Below are 19,846 nucleotides of genomic sequence, written 5' to 3'. Positions count from 1 at the left end.
AGAAAACCATCATATTAAGCCTTTGTAAGAATTAATCAATGACTTTAAAGTTAGAATTATAGACTTGTTGAAAATGTTGCTTTTTTAACAATCTTTTAAGAAATTTGTTGTTAAAAAAGTCCTTAAAAGATAAACTACTACGACCAAACAGACTTTAGATACTTTTTCGCGCTACGTGAAAAAAATTTTAGCTTCTATTTATCAAGAAAAATAACACGCTTATAGTAGAGGAGACAACCCCAACATTATGTTTACATCGCGTACTGATATGAATTGTTAAAAACTAGTCGATTTTTACGTAGTCTTATGCTAAACAGCAAACTTACCGGGTTAAGTATTGACCGAGGCAGTGTAATTAATTATTGAATAATTGAAAATTTATTGTGTCTTACGACTTGCCAGCTCTTAACAGAGCCCAAACCCTCGATGAGTTATTTATTAAGGAGTGCATTTAAACGAAAATTTGTTACATCGCGTACTGATTAAAAACTTTGGGAAATTCTTACTGACACTTTTTAACAACAAATGACATGAAGTTGTTGGTGATAAACAAAACCAGTGAAAAATTTATATTTTACCGCTTTTTATCCTGCAAGCTCTTAGGGGCCTCGTGAAGTATATAATTTTGAAATATAGGCAGCACTTTTCAAACCATGCGAATTTTCTTAGAGGGGGCAAATGAAGCATGAGGATATATGTTTATTATTTCAAGAATACCGGTCAATTACCAAATTCATTATATTTTTCGACAAAACTCAAATGCGTTGTTTATTAGTACGAATAATGAGACTGAAAGACTTTTGTTTTTTATTATAGAATATGCTTGAATAGTAGTTTGTTATGCAATTAATGCAAGGTTCACAGTTACCAAATTACGAGGTTCAAATATATCTTGTAATTATTATGACATCAGATATTATATCATGACCGAAGTAAAGAAAAGGGACTAGTTGGATTGTAAAAAAAATATCCGATCAAGCTAATGTATTTGTGTGAATATACGGTAATAACGGTAATACGGTAATAATACGGTATAAAATCTGGTTATTATTTAAATAAGTAATCTGTTACACTTATTTTTATTGTGAATATAATGCTGATTGCTCATAACTATTGAAAACTAGCTTTACAAACTTTAGAAACAGGTTAGACGTTGAGGTAAATGTCTCAATTAGTGATCTTTTAAGCCCATTTCGTGCCTGGCTATAATTTGAATTAATTTGACGTAAGTGAAAAATTTTACTAATTGGAACATAGTCACTAATTAAGACTCTAATTTCAAGTAAATCTTAAAATTGAGCATGGTTTTAAAACTGCTTTACAGCAACTTATTTTGGTTTTGAAGTAGTGTAAATGCTATCAACTTTTATACAACAAAAATATTTCTTTAAAATAAAGCAACAAATTTATGGTATTGTATTGATAATTGTATTGATATTGATAATATATTGTAATTCTTATATTATACAAAAATATTGACTCTTCTTTAACAAATATTTATTGCATTTTATATTCATCACTGCTTACACCCTATGTTATCTATTTCATCACGATTTTCGTTCTCCTCAGAAAGTCGAGAAGATAAGCACAAAATAACTTCTACTTCTAGAGGAGTAGCATCACCTTTAAACTAGTGAGATGTAAGGACCCCGCCATCAATGTACCAACCGCAATTGGATGCACAAAATTTCACGCATGAGAAATCTGTGGTATTTAGCCACATAAAATTGTCATAGGCTGTTCGCATAATTTTTTACTTCAAAGATTTCCAGCACGGTGGAATTTGAGTAGATCGGAATCTTTGATTTTTTTTAGAATGTGCTTTTTACCTTTACTTGTTCCATATATTTAATAACATTTCAAAACGAGTAAAGTCTCGAATACAATCAATTTTCTTTTCAGCAAAAATGTCAGCTCGATTTGAGATAGATGCGAAATGTCTTTGAAAAGAAATTCCTGCCTTTAAAACTTTTAAAAAGTCTTAGATCACCTTTATTGAAGAACGAAGCAGTATAATCGCAGCCTGTGAAGGCCTCGAATACTGTCAATCATAAGCAGATCAATTCCCCTAATATAGAGCTAGCCTTATGCAACTCTGTTTTGATTAAAGCCAATACCTCTTTTTGATGTTTTTAGAGATGCAAGCTAAATCTGCAGAACAAGAACTTTATAAGCATTTTTCAAAATAATAACGTCGGTGTCCGAGGCTCTCACCATGACTTTGGAAATTTTCGGAAATTGAGCAATATGAAACATTATCTTAGTATCGGTCTTTTCGTGCTGGCATTCAAAATCAATTTCTGGAATGTTGGAAAATTAGTACAAACGACTAAAAATGGCAAATGGAATGTTGTACTCATTTTAACTTTGCCGTTTAAAATCTTTGATGGACAGAATGACATAACATCTATTAAAAATAACATGAACTTTAGCGCACGAAGTATTATATAGTTTTATTAAAATCAATTCAGACGGAATTTTATTTAGTAAAATACTCTCATCAACATAAACAAATATATCTCATCGAATAAATTTATATGAAAGTCAGGGAAATCATATTTATGCAGCAAGGAAATGGAAATGTATTAGGCATATGTGTGTTTTTGCTTTTCTCTAGGGAAAGCGCGCTCTATGGCTAATAAAACCATGGCAAGTTTTTCACTAGTTTTGTTCATCACTGAAAAGTGTATGCCATTTCTTGTTAAAAAGTGTCAGTAATAATTTCTTCTGTAAATAAGTCTCACATCGGTACGCGACATGACAAATTTTCGTTTAAATGCACTCCTTGAAGAAATTACTTCCCGAGGGTTGGGGCTGTGCTAAGGGCTTACAAGTCGTAAGATTCGGATTCGCAATGTCTCTTACTTTCATGTTTAAGTAATTTTATCGCGGTACGCGATGTATGCTAGTACAACCAATTTTCAATTATTTAATATTTAATTATACTGCATCGGTCAAGATTTAACCTGACAAGTTTATCGTCGCAAGTAGTATAAGACTACATAAGAATGAAATTCTTTACACTTTATATCAGGGCGCGATGTAACTAGAATTTTGCAGCCGGCTCCCGGACTATTAACCTTTACCAACATTTATTTAATCAAAAACTTATAACCAAGGATGCAAGCATAAATATTTGTGTCCTTGGTTAAAACTCTAATAAATTTTAAATGTAATTAAAAGGAAACCTTGCTTCTATAACATTATTTTGAGACATCTTTAATTTTCTTGTGATTTGTTATTTCTTGAAATACAATAAGAGGCATTAAAAACAACGAATTGGGAAATTGCGTAAAAATAATTTTTAAGCTTCTAAGACCATTAATTTAGTCTAATACCTTTAACAAGCATGTATGCGGAATTAAATTATGTTTATGTCCTTAACTAAGAAGATATACATTTTTGATTTACTTTAAAAATATAATCGTGTTGTTCACCACGAGATCATAAGGAAATTTTCTTTTGTTTTCGATGCATTAGGTGGTTTTGGCCCCTAGAATTAGCTTTCAAGCCCTTATTGGTCCTATATGTATAATTTTATACATATAGAACTTAATAATTATTGCATTTCCTGACAGTAAAATTATTATATAAAGCCTCTAAATGCACAGATGTACAGAAGATGATATAGGAGTATTCTTAGTAAAAAAAAATAAAATATTATATTTAAATATAATACAGGGGAAACCTGCAGAGGTAAGTATTAAAACAAACTTTTAAAATTAAGTTCTTTGGCATTTCCTCTATTATCTTTTAGCCTTTTTGTTATTAGAAAGAACAATTTTTAAATGCTGCTTTTATTTTATATTATAATTGCTTTTTAGGACTTAATTGTATTGTATTTGATTTTGAATTTAATATATCGATTTAGCTTAGCTTTATTTATTGATTGCATAGATATGATTTATAATGTATATAAATATTTTGAAAATAAAACTGAGTAAATGGCTGGTTAAAAGCTCTGATTTACACTCTCTAGATACTTCTAAGGGTATCAAAAAAATTAAATTTATTACATATAAAATTACCGTATTAAGAAACATAATTGACTTTGAAATATTTATTCTCAAGAGAAATCATTCAAAATTAATTTCTAATGCGACTCATTGGAAAACCAGGGAAAAGTATTAAAGTGTATTAGAATTCGAAGTGGATATATTGAAAATAAATAAACCATAATTAATTTCAAAAATGTTTAAATTTATTTAAGTTTTTAAATGCTTTTTATTTAATTGCAATAGGTTTTTGCTGCAATTTTAAAAACTACCTCAAGAAATTTTACGTTTTTGAAATCGGAATAAAAACATCTTTCGTTTTGAGTAAAACTATACAAGGTGTTGCGTTGAAAAAAATTCAACTTGCTTTTACTTTTTTGATGTTATCATACAAATTTGTTTTTTTTAAATCTTAGATATTTGAGGAGATGCCACTCAAAGTTACTTTAATACATCTATAAGGCACTGAAGGTTTTTTCAGCTCTTGTGATGACAACTGCTGGTATGGTTGTAAATATAAAAATAACCCTTTACAAAAGAAAATAGGAAAATCATTTTTTTGTCTTAATTTTTTTTACCTTCTCTCCTTTTCTTTGGTTTTTCCTGCATTAGTCACTCATTTTCCAGAAGAACATTTAAAGCTAAATGTCCATAAAAGAGATCTAAGTTATTATTAGCGTTCTACGTGGGAATAACTTAAACTTCTTTTCTCAAGAAGACTATCAAATTAGACATCCACAAGCATTGCTTTGTATGTTGGTGATTAAAAGTTCTACGATTCTAATTAAATTTTAAACAATAGTTATAATAGTACAATATGATATCTTAAAAAATATTGTTTTTCAACAATATTTTTAGATATTTTTTAACCTTATGTTTTTCATGCATTAGCTTTATAAATTTAATATCTTTAAAAGATAAATTACCACTAAAGAGACTTTGAGTTCTTATGGAAGCCCCAGGGAGTCTAGATTTTCTTTTCACTTTAAATATTATGCCGTCGCGGAAATCCTTAGTATTTTTTAAAACTTATTTCAGATTGTAAAAAAAGACTCTTAAGTGAAATGATTAAACTTAAAAAAGACTATGCAAGTAGCATTAATAAAAAACAGGATGTTGACAATCAAAGTAATGCTTTTTTTAACCTGATTAGTGACATAAATGTGAAAAAAAAATTAAAAGTGAAAAAAACTTAAATAGAATACCTTGTTCGTAGCCTAAGATCCAATTTTATGTGAGTCGTTAAGTATATTTATTAAAAAAATTATAACAACAAATTTTATTATTACCAATTTTTTATTTTTTCTTCTATAAAGAATTGATAAGAATATTAGCTGCCTGAACGATTGTTTCGCAGCTATTACGAAAATTCATCTCCCAACATCGATGGTTGTAACAAAACAGAAAAATAAAATATAAAATTGAAAACTCTAGAGCACGGAAGGATTCAGAAATTTTTTGTATTAATTATGATATTACAGTTATTATTATTATTGAGTATAATAATAACTCTAATATCATTATTATTTACAATATATGGAACTATATATGCAGTTTTTCGTTTTGATAAAATCTTCCTAGTGAAATCAATTGTGATCTTTTGGTTTTCGATATTTGGAAGGTTTAAAAATTATGTTTAGTTATTTTTTTTTAATTTTAGTTAAGTTTCACAACTAATTTCTCAAAATAATTAATTTTATTCAATGTCATTTTAATTGTATGAAATTGATTCAATGATTTTCAATTCAGCGATTTTATTTGTTTTTTATGTATCTTTTAGAGTCCTGAGGAAGAACTTATAGAGATCGAAATATCAACAATATATATCATCGTCTTAAGTAGTTTTTACCTATATCCAACAAAAGCAAAAATTAACTAAACTTATAAATTGAGGTCACAAGAAATAATTCACATCTAGTATTTAGTTCTTCTCGTTCTGCTACACAGTGCCTCCAAGCGTAGGTTATGTATGTGCTGGATACTATACCTTTTTGTAAAGACGACAAATCAGATCTCCGTTCACACACCAATTCGATTAAGGAGTCGTTGCCATGTGTCTTATTCAGAAGCCTATAATTTTTTCGTAGGTGTATTTCTTATGTTATCTTTACAATCTCTTTAACACAACCTAATCAAAATCCAAATTTAATAATATAATGGTAAATTCATTGTTTTGCATTATATAAAATAACTATTCCTTTAATTTGACCTTTTAGTTATCTATTATATAGATTAAGTAGTGCTATTTATATCATATAATAGACCATTTTACATACGTACGTAAAAACAAAACGTCCGACAATAATTTTATCGAAATGAAAAAAAAGTAGTTGTAAATCATTTAAATCGTTTAAATTGTGTATTTAATATAGGGTTAAAAAATACAATGAAATATTTTCAACTTTTAAAAGAATTAATAAATGACTCATCCCAATACTTTGTTCTTTAAGTGTTTTCAAAAAATCAATAATATGAAAAATATAGGGAAAGTTAAAATTATCTTTATTGCAGTAACCCTATAATAAAACATATTAATATTATGCTTTTTGCCTGATATGTCTTTAATTTTAATTTAATATTGAGGGAATTAACAATTACGTATGTGCTACACATAGTATTAATTTGTTTTAGGCCAACAACGAAAATACTTGCATTAACAAAATATAAATTATAGGGTTTTATAGCTAAACAGACGATTATACCTACTAAAATAAAACAAAAAATCAGATATACTTAAAATGGACTTATTTTACCAAAAACTTTCCTGAAATTTTAGTTTTACTGTGTAAGTCTTTATTGATATAAAGGTTTATAATCGGTTTATAATCGGTTTTATAATCGTTAATGCTTAAGGAAGTCAATTAATAAAGAAAAGCATCTTGACGTATAGGAGATATGTACCAAATCTCATAAAGATGTCTATACTATTATCTTAGTTATTCTAAAAAAAAACATTTCTTTGAAAGCCTACTACCTTTATCTCAAAAGATTAGGACATGCATATGCAGATTTTTTCTTAAAATAGGTCACGATAAATCACCCCCTTAAAAATAAGCATGTCTTTAATGTTCATACATCCTGTATATGAATATTTTAGTTTTAAAAAGTTTTTAAATTCCTAAAGAAGCGAAAGCAAGGGGCGATTAATTAAAATCTACTAATATTCCTAAATATTTTGGATATAGCAACCCCTATTTTGACAGATTAAGCTATTTTTAAACAAACAAACAAACACAATTCAAGCAATAATGATGGGCATTATAGTAACATAATAGCAAAGTACATTCTTGTTATTTTTATACTATTTTCCGATATCATTTTAATTTAATGCTAAAGAAATTAAGGGCAATATAAATTATCTTTTAGCATTTTCCCTAATTTTAAAAAATATTTAGGACATCTATTTATTTTTGCCTAAAATGTATTAATTACCTTAAAATTTACCAAGTTTAAAAAAAAAATTATAGAAATGACAAAAAAACCATTATTAAAGCGACTAAAGGGTAAATAAGTTTTTTTTTAGATAGTAAAAAAGTTATCGGGAAAATACTGTTTATCATCTAACTTTTTAGAAACAACTTGTCTTAAACACAGGGTCGGATTTAACTTTTTGCCGCCTATAGGCTAATATATTTTTGCCGCCCTAATTTAATATTTTAAAGTCAATATTTTTTGTATATCGGAGGCATTATATTATTAATGTAAACTACATTAGAACTGCTTATAAACATTTAATAAACACATTTAACAAAAGTAAACTGTAACACACAAACACAAAAAAAACACAAAATTTAACAAAAGTAAAACGCAAAATTGAACAACAATTATTCTTTAAAACAAACACATTTCATAGAATATACAAAAAAATTATAATTAAAAATAAAATATTAAAAAAATAAGTCTTACATTTTTTTTCGAACTTTCTTTTCTGCAAAATTATTAATGATATCAATAAAAATTATGTTATTTGTCACACCTGGTTCAATATTTAATATTGCCAAAGCTTCTAGTCTTTCTTGTTCGAGGGTTGATCTTAAATATGAATACAATGTCAATATTTGGATTTATACTTTTTAAGTTCATTGTTGTAAACCACTCATATAGTTCTAAAATGGAGCACTGGGTGTCTTTTTTAGAATGTAACACATGCTCCAGAAAATGTGATGCTTCATCTTCAAAGTTTATGTCTAGGTCGTTCTCTGTCGGGATAGCTCTCCTGTAGAAACAGAACAGTTTTTTTAATTCACCAGAACTCATATTCCTCAGTTGAGTAATATCTAGGAAAGAACATTTTTTATTAAATTTTTCGTAACATCCTCGCCGTTTGAGAATTTCAACTAGAAGGGAATCAATTATAGGTAAAAAGGTTGAAACTCTAAATTCATCTCTTCCAGTCAAAACTACCTCGTTATCTCTTCAAACTACGAAAACTACGACCTCGAGTTTCACCAGGTCGTAGTTTAGCTACTTTTGTCCGTTTGTGGTCTTTTTCGTACGTTACTTCACTTAGTACACAAATTTTCTTCGCGTCGTTTTCATATACGACAAATTTGTCTCGGACTGATTTAAACAACGCAATTAGAGAATCATATAATGTAATGGTTTGAATTATATTTGTCTTTACTTTTTGTAATGATGTATTTACCACATTTATCCTTTCTAGAAAAAATCCCCAGAATACTATCATAAAAGTGGTTTCAAAGCGCTCAAGTTTTTGTCGAAGCGATTTTGCATCATTACGAGTTATTGGTTTTTGTGCAGTATCTTCCTCAAACCAACATAAAGTTTCATAGATTTCCTTTAAACACATGTGTAAAGTTTTACAGGCGTCATCTCTAGCAGACCATCTAGTTGTACATAAGCTTTTTAAAGTCTTGTTGCTCTTTGATTGTAAGTGACTCCCTCCATCTCACAGTCGACGCACCAAAAAAATTATACAATTCTTGTAAAACTGAAAAAAAGTTTGTTGTTTCTAAGCAACATGCTGCCGCTACATTTCTAACTAAATTGAGGGAGTGTGCAAAACAAGCAACATAATAACCTTCTGGACATACATCCTTGATTTTCGCTTGTAGGCCATTATATATTCCTGATATGTTTGCGGCATTGTCATAAGACTGTCCCCGACAGTCGATTAATTGAATATTTAGGTTTTTAAAACTTTCCATCAAAGTATTAAACATATCTGCTGCTTTATGTCCAACATTTGGAAGAAATGTTAAAAACCGCTCTACTGGAACACCGTCTTGGCGTACATATCTAACAATTAATGCAAGTTGGTCTATATGGGCTATATCTGGGGTGGAATCTACAACAATAGAAAAATATTTAGCCTGTTTTAATTCTTCTACTATAACATCTTGCACTCTCTTCGTAATGATTTTAATAAACTCCTCTTATGTTATGTTGTTTTTAAGAGGTAATTTGTGGTACCCGAACCTTTTTCACCATAACGAGCAATATGGTCAGCTAAAAAGGGGTCGAACTGGGCCAAAAGTTCTATGCACATGAGGAAATTTCCATTATTAGTCGTTTCAAGTTTCTCCTCTTTGCCTCTTAAACCTAAACCTCGTGAAGATAAAGACTTTACAACTGCTACTACTCGCTCCAGGACACTACTCCAATAAGCAATTTCATTTTTTCAGTCATAAAAGCCACCCGAGCCAAACTGAGAATCAATATTTTTTAAAAGCAAGCAAGCAGCACAAAACATTCGACCTAATTTTTCCGAATAAACGATCCAGTTTCGGCTAGTTTTTTCACCATTGGGTAATTTTCTTCGGAATACTGATATTGGGTAATATCGTGTCTGATCTGAGTAGACATGTTTGCTATTTGAAAAATTTAATTTTTTGATATCCTGTTTAAAATTCTGATTGGCTATATCGTTACATGTATATTCGTTTATTATCCAATTACTAGGATCTTCTGATATGTTGACAGAAGGTTCGCTATCTTCTTTTTGTGCTGAAGATGCTCCAGGACTACACGCATCTTCTGGCGTAGAAAATGTAGTCGGTGGTTTTAGATGAACTCTAGGTAAATCTACAGAATTAGAGCAAGAATCTTCCTGTAGTTTCTGGTCGTCCTGCTCCTGTGTATCCGAGTTGGTTAGTTTCTTAAACATATGTTTTAATTTAGGGGTCTTTTTAAGAACTTCTTCTGTTTTCTTTTTTTTTCCTCTCTTAAATATTTGTATTGGTTTCCAGATAGTTGTTTGCGTCCATCACTCATCTTTGCTGTTTATTGGACCTAATATAATATGAAGCTATTATATACCTATTTATCACTAGGATTTTAAAATCATTTAATTTAATTTAAAACAATTAAGCCAAAACATATCTGCACCTGTGGCGCATCGACACAGGTGACAGTCCATTAGCCTTTGTGCTGAAGATAGTCCAGGACTACTTTTAAATTTTTTTTTTTTTTTTAAATTTATAATTTGTTTATAACTAATAGATAAATGAATAATTTGAAATAGAAAGGTACAAACAGTTCTTTCCTTACTAAATTGTTTGGTTTTTACTACATGTCAAAAATGCTAAATGAACTTTTTCTAACTCACTTATTAAAATAAAGTCCAGAACTTAAAACTAACGTATGCCCAAAATTGCCTCTGTTCCGATTTCCATGCGCCACTTTGTATTTAAACAAAATTGTCAAAATTTTACCTAAATCGCTATACCTCTTAATAAAAGTATGCACAAAAAACAACTTAAAAACGTCTATTAAAAATAAAATGATTTGCACTCAGTCCCTGAATTCACCCTCTGTTCTATTTGTTGACAATATGATATGAATTTAAAATCCTTTTTAAACTTGAAAACGAAGAATCAAAAAAAAAAACCTATCTTTTTATTGTTTGCAATTTACAATTCAGCTCCAGTCTGCTCTAGAGCCCTAGTCTACACCCAACCCCAACTTCTTTTAACTTGTAAACATCGAGTAAGTAAAATCCGCAATTCGCAAACCAAAACTGTCAACAATTAACAATTTATTAAAAATATTACAAGTTTGTAGAAAAAACACCGGCACTTATCTAACGAATGTAAAAAATGTAAACCGAAAAGCGACGGCGGCTCCGATCTGCGCAATATAATACATGTATATGCGTGCTGATTTAAGGAAAGGCTTTCCTGGAAAGCCTACGCTGCGTATAGGTTAGGCCGAATTCGAGTGTTCAAATGTAATCAAAATAAGCCTACTTGTCATAAGTGAATTCGGCCAGATTTTTTTAAACTATTTTTTTAAATTATTTATTCCGATATTTTTTTTTAAACGTGATTTTGCCGCCCTAGGCTTCAGCCTACTCAGTCTTTGCGTAAATCCGCCCCTGCTTAAACATGTATATTACATCACAACAGGGCAACAAAGGAGTGAAATATATAATTTGTAATAATAAAATGCATATTTTATATATATTTATTTTAATTTGATATATTATGATCAATATATGTGGCTGTTTTACAAATATATAATCTTGAGAAAGTTTTTCTTCCATTTCTTATCACCAATATTGTAGTTAGCTTAAATAAATAGCCAATATATGAATAATGCAATTATTTTATCTATACAACACGTGGAATTCAATGAATAAGTAAGATTATCAAATTAGAGGAAATTACAGATAATCAAATTCAGAGCTCATTAGGTCATGTAAAATTACACAATTTGTTATGTATATATTATTTAAATTATTACCAATTACTTACAAATACATAATACTATTAATAACAAATTTAATATGTCGCAATAATGCCTAGCTCATTTAGAGTACTTTGTTTATAAGGTGTTATAGCATAATTATAAAAAAACATGTTTAAATTTTATTAATCAATAAATATTAACCAAAAAAGGTTTTTCCAAAAATGATATGCCAAAAAATAGAATAATAAATGTGATTATTTTTAAAGATTCACATTTAAGAGAAATAAAAACACTTTTATTAGTGGTTACATATTTTTTTCCTTGTTACTAAATTTTTTTTTGTTTCAGTCATATTTAAGTTTTATTTGCTCTTTTGATTTCTTGTACTCACCTTCCTTTACACTATTCAGACTTAGAACTGCTAAAATATAAACCATAGAAATATTCGTAATTTGTTATTTAACATATAATTTATGTTGTTTTTAGATTATTATTCCTACTGTCCCGTATATACAGGATGAGTCGGGAAGAACGCACCAAATTCTAGGTAGTTATTGTACAGGTGAAAATAATTTCGAGCAACTCATATGATTGCTCCGATTGCCATCCGATTCTTCTCCATCCATTTCTTATTACAAAGGCTGTAGGTACCGACTGTTAGGTCCGTTTTGTTGTTTTGACTTGTGTTGGTGTCAGTGTGTTTAACGCGTTTATTTTTTGAGGTTTATTCAATGTACACTACTTGTACGTATGTAAATAATGTTCCTATTTTTATTAAGTAATTATTGTAAATATAAAAAAATATTTTTTTAATAAAAGTCAACAATAGATCATTAGGACACTAGTGCCCTAAAATTGATCTTATAAAGGTTGAAAACGTCAGCACCTAAAAAATATGATTTTGTTTTATTCGGACCTCAATAAATTACCAACAATTTTTTACAACTTTAGGGTGAAAAGCTTTGCACAAAATATATAGTTTTTTAATTTTATTTGAGACATTTGGAAAGTTTTCTTATAATATTAAAATATTTGGGTTAACATTGGATATATATAACTACTAGCATAATTTTGAAGAAGTAGTCCATACTTGTAGTGGAGTTAATATGTCAATGGGTAACTAAAAATGCTTCGGTCATCCTCCACTAAATTTATTTAAATATTATTAATCTTAGCAAGGTTAGCAAGGTTAAAACAACTTTGACCTTGCCGGAAGCACTATATCTTTAAGATGTATTGACGAAAACCCTCAATTTGTATCCCTGATGATGTTATATGTTATAACATGTAAGATTAATAAGTGATATGTAAGTTTCCAGTTCAAAATTTTAACCATGATGAATTTTTTTTTAATCCTCAATCTGCATTCGTACAAATTTGAAACTCTTTAAAAAATCAAAATTTGCAATGCTATAATTAAAAATAGTGAAACAAAATACATAAATACTTTTGAAAGTTTACTCAAAATAACGATTTTTTCTTTTGCTGACCAGGATTGGCCAAACTAGCTATAGAGTAGTAACTAGGTCAATACGGCGTTTTATGGTCTTCCAACACGCTTAAAGAACTAAAATCCTTCTCCTGAATATATTCTGGTTATTCAATAAATTTTGTTTTATTTTATTAATTTTGTGAGATATATTTTTTGATTGGACTCAAAAATCACTTACTAAACTGAACATATCGGGGCCAGCAGCTATGCTAATAATAAGTAACTATAATAGGACCATTTAATAAAGGAGTGCATTGATAAAGAACAATTATTTTTGGTTTTAGTTACAAGCAGATCCGATACATGAATATTAATAGAACTCACTAATCAAAAAAGATATAATGATAATGAACTATAACGATTAACTTGTCTTGCGTAGGTCTAGTGGTCTAGTTGCTGGCTTATGGTTTACATAAAATTGATGTTATATTGTTCGTTTCTATGTCTGCGATGATTTCAAACTTCTTTTGCAATGTGGAAATTTCGGTCCCCTGTAAGCGCATATCATTTAGGCCCGATAATATTTAAATAATATTAGCCTTATTATCCTTAAATTTGTATTCGTAGATCATTCTTATTTGACTCCAGAAGAAAATAAATTATTTATTAGAACGTAATAAAAAACTTAAAGTCATACATTAAAAAAAGAGACGGTATATAAACTATTCTAGAAACAAAAAGTTATAAACATCTAAAATTTTTATTTGAAGATATATAATTTTAACAAACATATCACAGATTGTCCAAATCGTTTAAAATTTCATCTGTAATTAGAGCTTGTGCCACTTTTGTGTAATATATAAGGAAATAAGTTAAATTCTAAGATATTTCTTTGTTTTTTTTTAACATATTCTTAAGATTCTTAAGACCTTAATGAATGGCTACACATTATCCTGGAGTTTTATAATATGCATTATTAACTAATAGCTAAAGAAGAGAATTAAAGATATTTATTGCATCAACTTCAAAAAGTAACACCAAGATAGGAAAAATATATATATACTTTAATTGAGACTTCAAAGTTCAATGAAAATTCCATTATTGATTCCTCATATAATAAAATATCTTCTGATGTCAAGAGATGTCATTCATATACGAAAAGTATAAAGTAGTACTCGCTACCAAACTCATTGGAATACCTTAAATTGAACTAAAAACCAAATAAAAAAAATATTGGCTAAACTTTTTTCTAACTCGTAAAAAAGATTTAAGAATAATCTGGATTACTTTCACTAAATCCATAAATTACGAGACAGTTTTACCACTAACCAAAATTCTTTACTTTTAATCTCGACACGTGTTTCCCCAACGATGTTAGCATCTTCGGGAGAAGTTTAAAACTTGAGTTTTGGTTAGTGGTAAAACTGTCTCGTAATTTGAGCATCACACCAAAGGCTCCAACCATAAGACTAACTGAATCCATAGTCAAATAATTTTCCAAGCAGTAACTCGCTAGATAAGATAGGATCATTTTTTAAAAATTTTATCTAGTTGAAAATTTTTTTCTAAAAGTAGCCAATAGTCTTAGATAGTTAATAGTCTTAGATAACTAAAATACAATTAAAATATTTTGAAAACAATTTTCTGTATTAGAGTTACTCATTTGAATTACTCATTTACTCATTTTAGATGACTGACCATAATTAATTTGGTCTATCAATTATTTCAAATTAGAATCCCATACTGATCTAAAACCAAATACTTATTCACATTTTTATGATTAACAAATTTTTTATTTACAAAAAAATTACTTTTAATATATTTTCTTATTTAGATATTCAACATAACCTAACAAAAAAAAACGACATGCCGGAAAAGCAAGACGGCACTGGATGCGGCCTAACCACGGGCCCATCCTTAATGCCCTTTCCAGGAGGCGCATTCGCCGCCTTTCATCCCGGGCCACCCGCGCCACCGCCTCCGGATCGTTTTGCACCTTGGCCGACCCAACCTCATCAGGGATTTCATCCTCCACCAAGGTACAAAATTTAATACTTACTATTAGATGTTAAGTAGATTAAATGACTTATTGTGCAAAAAATGATACTTATAAGGTAATATAGGGTAGTCATGTATTCTGAGTTCTCGTACAAGAACGATATGAAAACATTTAAAAAAAGTAAAAACTTTTTTAACTATAAACAGTATTCTTACTTGATCTCAGTTTGGGCTTCAGCACAATATGTTTACTAATGATGCCATTTTCTCCATAACGGTATAGGTGGTGCATCATCTGCAGCAGGTGATTTGTGACCTATCTAAAACTTTTTACTGTATTAGTCGTGAAACTCTGCGTCAGAAGAAAACATCTTGTCGAACTTGCATTGTCTTATTTATTTAATGTAACACGACGTTTCGGTTGGTAAGTATCTCCAACCGTTATCAAAGATAACTTACCAACCGAAACGTCGTGTTACATTAAATAAATAAGACAATGCAAGTTCGACAAGATGTTTTCACTGTACCATCTGCATCAGAAGTTGGAAACTATCTAGAAGCTTGAAGTTATGGGCTCGGCGAATGGTATTCTTTTGATTCAAGTCTTACTTCGTGGATTATGACCAGCCAATGGTTGTGGAAAAATTCTTAATTTGGTTTAAATTAATAACTTTCAGGAAAAATATACAATATTTGTAGAGAAAAGTAATCTTATCTGGCATTGCTTAGTTACTGACTCTATATAACAATCATGACAAGGGGCCTTCGGGGTGTGTATCGATAGTTTGAGTCAAACTTGCTATCTCTTAGTCTCGACATGGCTAAACTAAGGCTTTTTAAAAGTTCTGTCAATAACCCTGTGGTTAAAAACTGCTCTATAGAACCACATTATAATAAGCTCGTAGGAAGAAACATATAGTGGTCCTAATAAGAGGCTTCTGACTGCTTCGTTGTAAAAATAACTACCCAGAAACTTAGTTCTGATATTGGTATACTGGTTTATTTCACCTTAGTTGAATCACATCTCAGATATGGCATCTACTGTGGATAATATCAATAGTTGCCTTTTTAGATACTCTTTGTCATTCAAAAGCGTACAGTACCTTGCATTTTGTTACCTAAAAATCCGAGATATCCCAGTTTATAATGTGCCCAACCCAATATCCGCTTTAACTTTTACAAAAAATCTGTATTTTATAGCAGAAATGTCATCTTCCAAGGAACATTGGGATTCCACATCTTTTAGAGCTCTGATCAAATACTATAATGACATATTTTAGCTATAGCTCAGATTTAGTATCCTCTTTCTACTAGTATTATGAAGATATGTACGTATGTCATTTACGGTAATTTTTCAACATATACTATTTTTATAAATATTTAAAAAAATAATAAGAGTAATAATAATAATAATATTTTTACCAAATTCAACTAAATTCAAGCGAGCTGCTGAAAACCGATTCTGTTTAGACATATTGTTTTTTTTTTTAAAGGAATTCAATAAATTTTAACTGATCGTTAAAATATTTGATTTTGTCGTTTATCCTTTAAACGTCTTTTACAATTTACACAATTTTATTGTATGTACAGTGTGTGTAAGAGTTACAGGGTCGGTTAAATGGAGGTAAAGTTGCGCAATTTGGAGCTTAATAAAATGAAGTTTAAAAAAGTTTACAATTCCGGATACTTCCGGAGTTATCCGAAAAAAATCAAAAATTATCAAAATCGTTTTTACCTTCTACCAACTTTATTTAAAGAGACTTCGGAAAACTAAAAACAGTTTTTTATTATTTAATTTCGCTAAAGCGCATTTTTGCCATTTATACGTGTGTAGTTTCGGTTGTACGTGGTACTGAAAACATTAAACTTTTTTACATATACCTGCAGTCTATAATGGCCCAAAACATTCGTGAAAATAGAAATTTTGCAGCTGAGGAATGTGCTGATGCCATAGCGCTTGTGAAAGAAGGCTTGTCGCAAGTTCTAGTAGCTTCTCGACTCGAAGTGGCACAATCTACGGTTTCCAGAGCACTGGCACGATATCGGGAGACTAACACCAACCAAAGAAGACCTGAACGAGATGTAATCGGTTGACAAGCGATAATCAAGACCGATTTTTGCGATTGCAGGCGTTTTGTTACAAGCACTTCACTCCAGCAGGCATTTTTCCATAGGTATTATTCCCATATTATGGTTGCCAGTGTTAAGAAAGTTGGCAGAAGGTGAAATTACTCCATATCGTGCTGCAACTGTCCCCTGGTTCAACTGGACGATGGTCCTCTTCTAACCGCAGATCATCGAAGGCATCGTCTTCATTTTGCCCGACATCATTTAAACTGGGGAGCGCATGAATGGAGCAATGTCGTGTTTTGTGATGAGTATCAAGATTTTGTTTTTTTAGTGATAACCGCCGAAGAAGAGTATATTGACGCCCTGGCGAGCGGTGGCATTAGTTTGGAGGCCCACTCGAAATTAGTAATAATTGATAAAGGTCGTCTGACAGCTGATTGATACATAAGAGACATTTTAGAACCGCATGCAGTACCATAAGCCCCCTATGTTGGGCAGGATTTTTTTTATTAATGCACGCTCACACATGGCGAGAGTGGTACGAAATTATCTCCAGGAAGTAAAAATTGTTTACCTTGGTCAGCAAGAAGTCCTGACCTTAATCCTATTGAGTATTTATAGAACAATATGGGACGAAGTGTTCGGGCTTACGGCCTCCACCCCGAGGACTAAATGAACTGTCATTAAGGCTGATTGAAATATGGGATCACATAGATCAGGATACAATCAGAAACCTGATTGTGAGGCAGTTATCAGGGCTAGGGAAGGCAATAGACGTTATTTAAAATTAAAATGGTATTTGTTTTTTTCAGCGAATTTTAAAATAAAATGAAAAAAAAAAAAACATATTTTTTATTTTTATAAAAAAAGTATGATTTTACTAATTTAATGCCCAAAAATATTAAGAAAGATTTAAAAAAAATCCATTGGTACTCCAACATCCATTGCATTCATTGGCGTCATTTAAAACAAATTATATAGCAAATCTTTCAAAATTTTAAATTATGCGTTAATTTTGCGGTGTAGTGTATTAGGGACGAAAAACTGAATTATAAAAACGCTGAAAATAGTTTCTATAAAACGAAGCAGCTTATCTGCTTAAATAGGGTGAGATACACTCCTAAAATCTTAAATAGAAAAGGCGGAAAAGAAGCATTCTTTATAAATATTATCATTTGATTATCACAGAATTTACTTTAAAAGTAACTTGTAATTTTAAAAGGTACTAGTTTTATTAGTTTAGGAACAATTACTTTTTGGTTCAATTTAAATGAGAAGCTGCACTTCTGATCTTTAACAATGGTAGAGAGCGTAGCTAAATATTATGAACATATAGACATTATTTCATCTATGGTTCCCAGTACAAATGGTTCTTAATAAAAGGCATCTAGGATAAAATGTAAGCCCAAAGTATATTATATGTATGCCAACTAGTAGCGAAATTTGAACAAACTCGTTCTGCCACAAATTAAAAGAGAAATCAATTGAGGTTAGTTAAAAAAACAGAGCAAATTGAAATTCTAGGTCAGTTTGTAATAAATTTAACTTTATCAAATCCTCAAGAGAGCTGTAGCGACTGGATTATTTCCCAAACAATAAGAATGGTATTTAAATTTCATAAATTTTATCCCTATAAATTGCAAATACTGCCAGACATTGGTGACAATGACTCGCACAGCAGAATCGACAATCTCGACTAATTATAAATATTTACTTCAGTAATGAGAGTATCTATTGTTTAAATAGGCAACTTAATAAGCAAAACTGTCGTTACTGGAATGAGGGAATCCACATGTATTTCGAGACGGATATATCCAGTATCTACAGAAAATTTTTCTCAAGCGACTAAGGATACATTTCAGAAGATTGTCATGAACAAAATTCTATCAAGTCACACAAAATGCTCATATTTCATTTAATCCTAACAATACATTTATTAATTAGTTATTTAATTTCAACCTCTAAGATTATGGAAATAGTGCAGGGTTTTGATTATTTTATTGGCGATTCCAATATTCTTTAGTTGAAGATAATAATTAGATTAAGAAGACTAAAATATCATTTTAAGCTTTTTTAAACCATTATTTTCTTATAAAGTATATAAATATATATATAACACTTTATTTAGCCGTTTTTGCCAACTGGGTTGTCGACTATTAATTACAAAGTAACCAAAGTATACAAATTGAAGTATTATGCATATTTTGAACAAGCAAAGCGCACACGGTTCCACTCTACTTAGCTCAAGTCCCATTAGCGGTCGGGAAAATAAACAAGATCACTTTTTGAGCTCAGACTAAATAAATCGCCTGCGTTTTTTCTTTTTGGTTTTTAACTAAAGATCACGTATGGAATACTAATGGAAGGCCAAGTCATTTTAGAAAATTCATTATCGTCTTGATTTTTTAAGTAAACATAGAATTAAAAATCAGATTTTGAATTTCGTTACTGGTCCTATGCTGGGCAGCTTTATATTATGGCTGTAAAGAAGGATCATGATTTTAAAGAGAGAGAACTCTAAAGAGCAAGGAGTAGCTCTTTATTCTTGTCACAATTTTGTTAAAATTTTGACTCTATACCTTTTTAAAATTTAAATTAAAAAAATATGTTCTTAAAATTTAAATTAAAATCTCAGATAAATTATACTCTTAATATACTTATTCTTGTTCTTATGATTATCAAAACTTCGGATTTGTGGCTT

General features: G+C 29.9%; 1 protein-coding gene across 2 annotated transcripts in view; it reads left to right on the top strand.

Annotated features, from left to right (window-relative positions):
* LOC126750057 (transcriptional activator cubitus interruptus) overlaps positions 1 to 19,846 on the top strand; it is a 176,682-nt gene that overhangs the window by 1,913 nt on the left and 154,923 nt on the right. For both annotated transcript variants that reach the window (XM_050459564.1, XM_050459558.1), the window contains exon 2: positions 14,912 to 15,116. In XM_050459564.1, the coding sequence (XP_050315521.1) occupies positions 14,944 to 15,116 (173 nt within the window). In that variant the 5' untranslated portion in view covers positions 14,912 to 14,943. The remainder of the gene's footprint in view (positions 1 to 14,911; positions 15,117 to 19,846) is intronic.

This window comes from Anthonomus grandis, chromosome 1 (genome assembly GCF_022605725.1).
Source record: "Anthonomus grandis grandis chromosome 1, icAntGran1.3, whole genome shotgun sequence".
Classification (NCBI taxonomy): domain Eukaryota; kingdom Metazoa; phylum Arthropoda; class Insecta; order Coleoptera; family Curculionidae; genus Anthonomus; species Anthonomus grandis.
The sequence above is the reverse complement of the archived record's forward strand: the minus strand, read 5'-3'. Positions and strand labels throughout refer to the sequence as shown.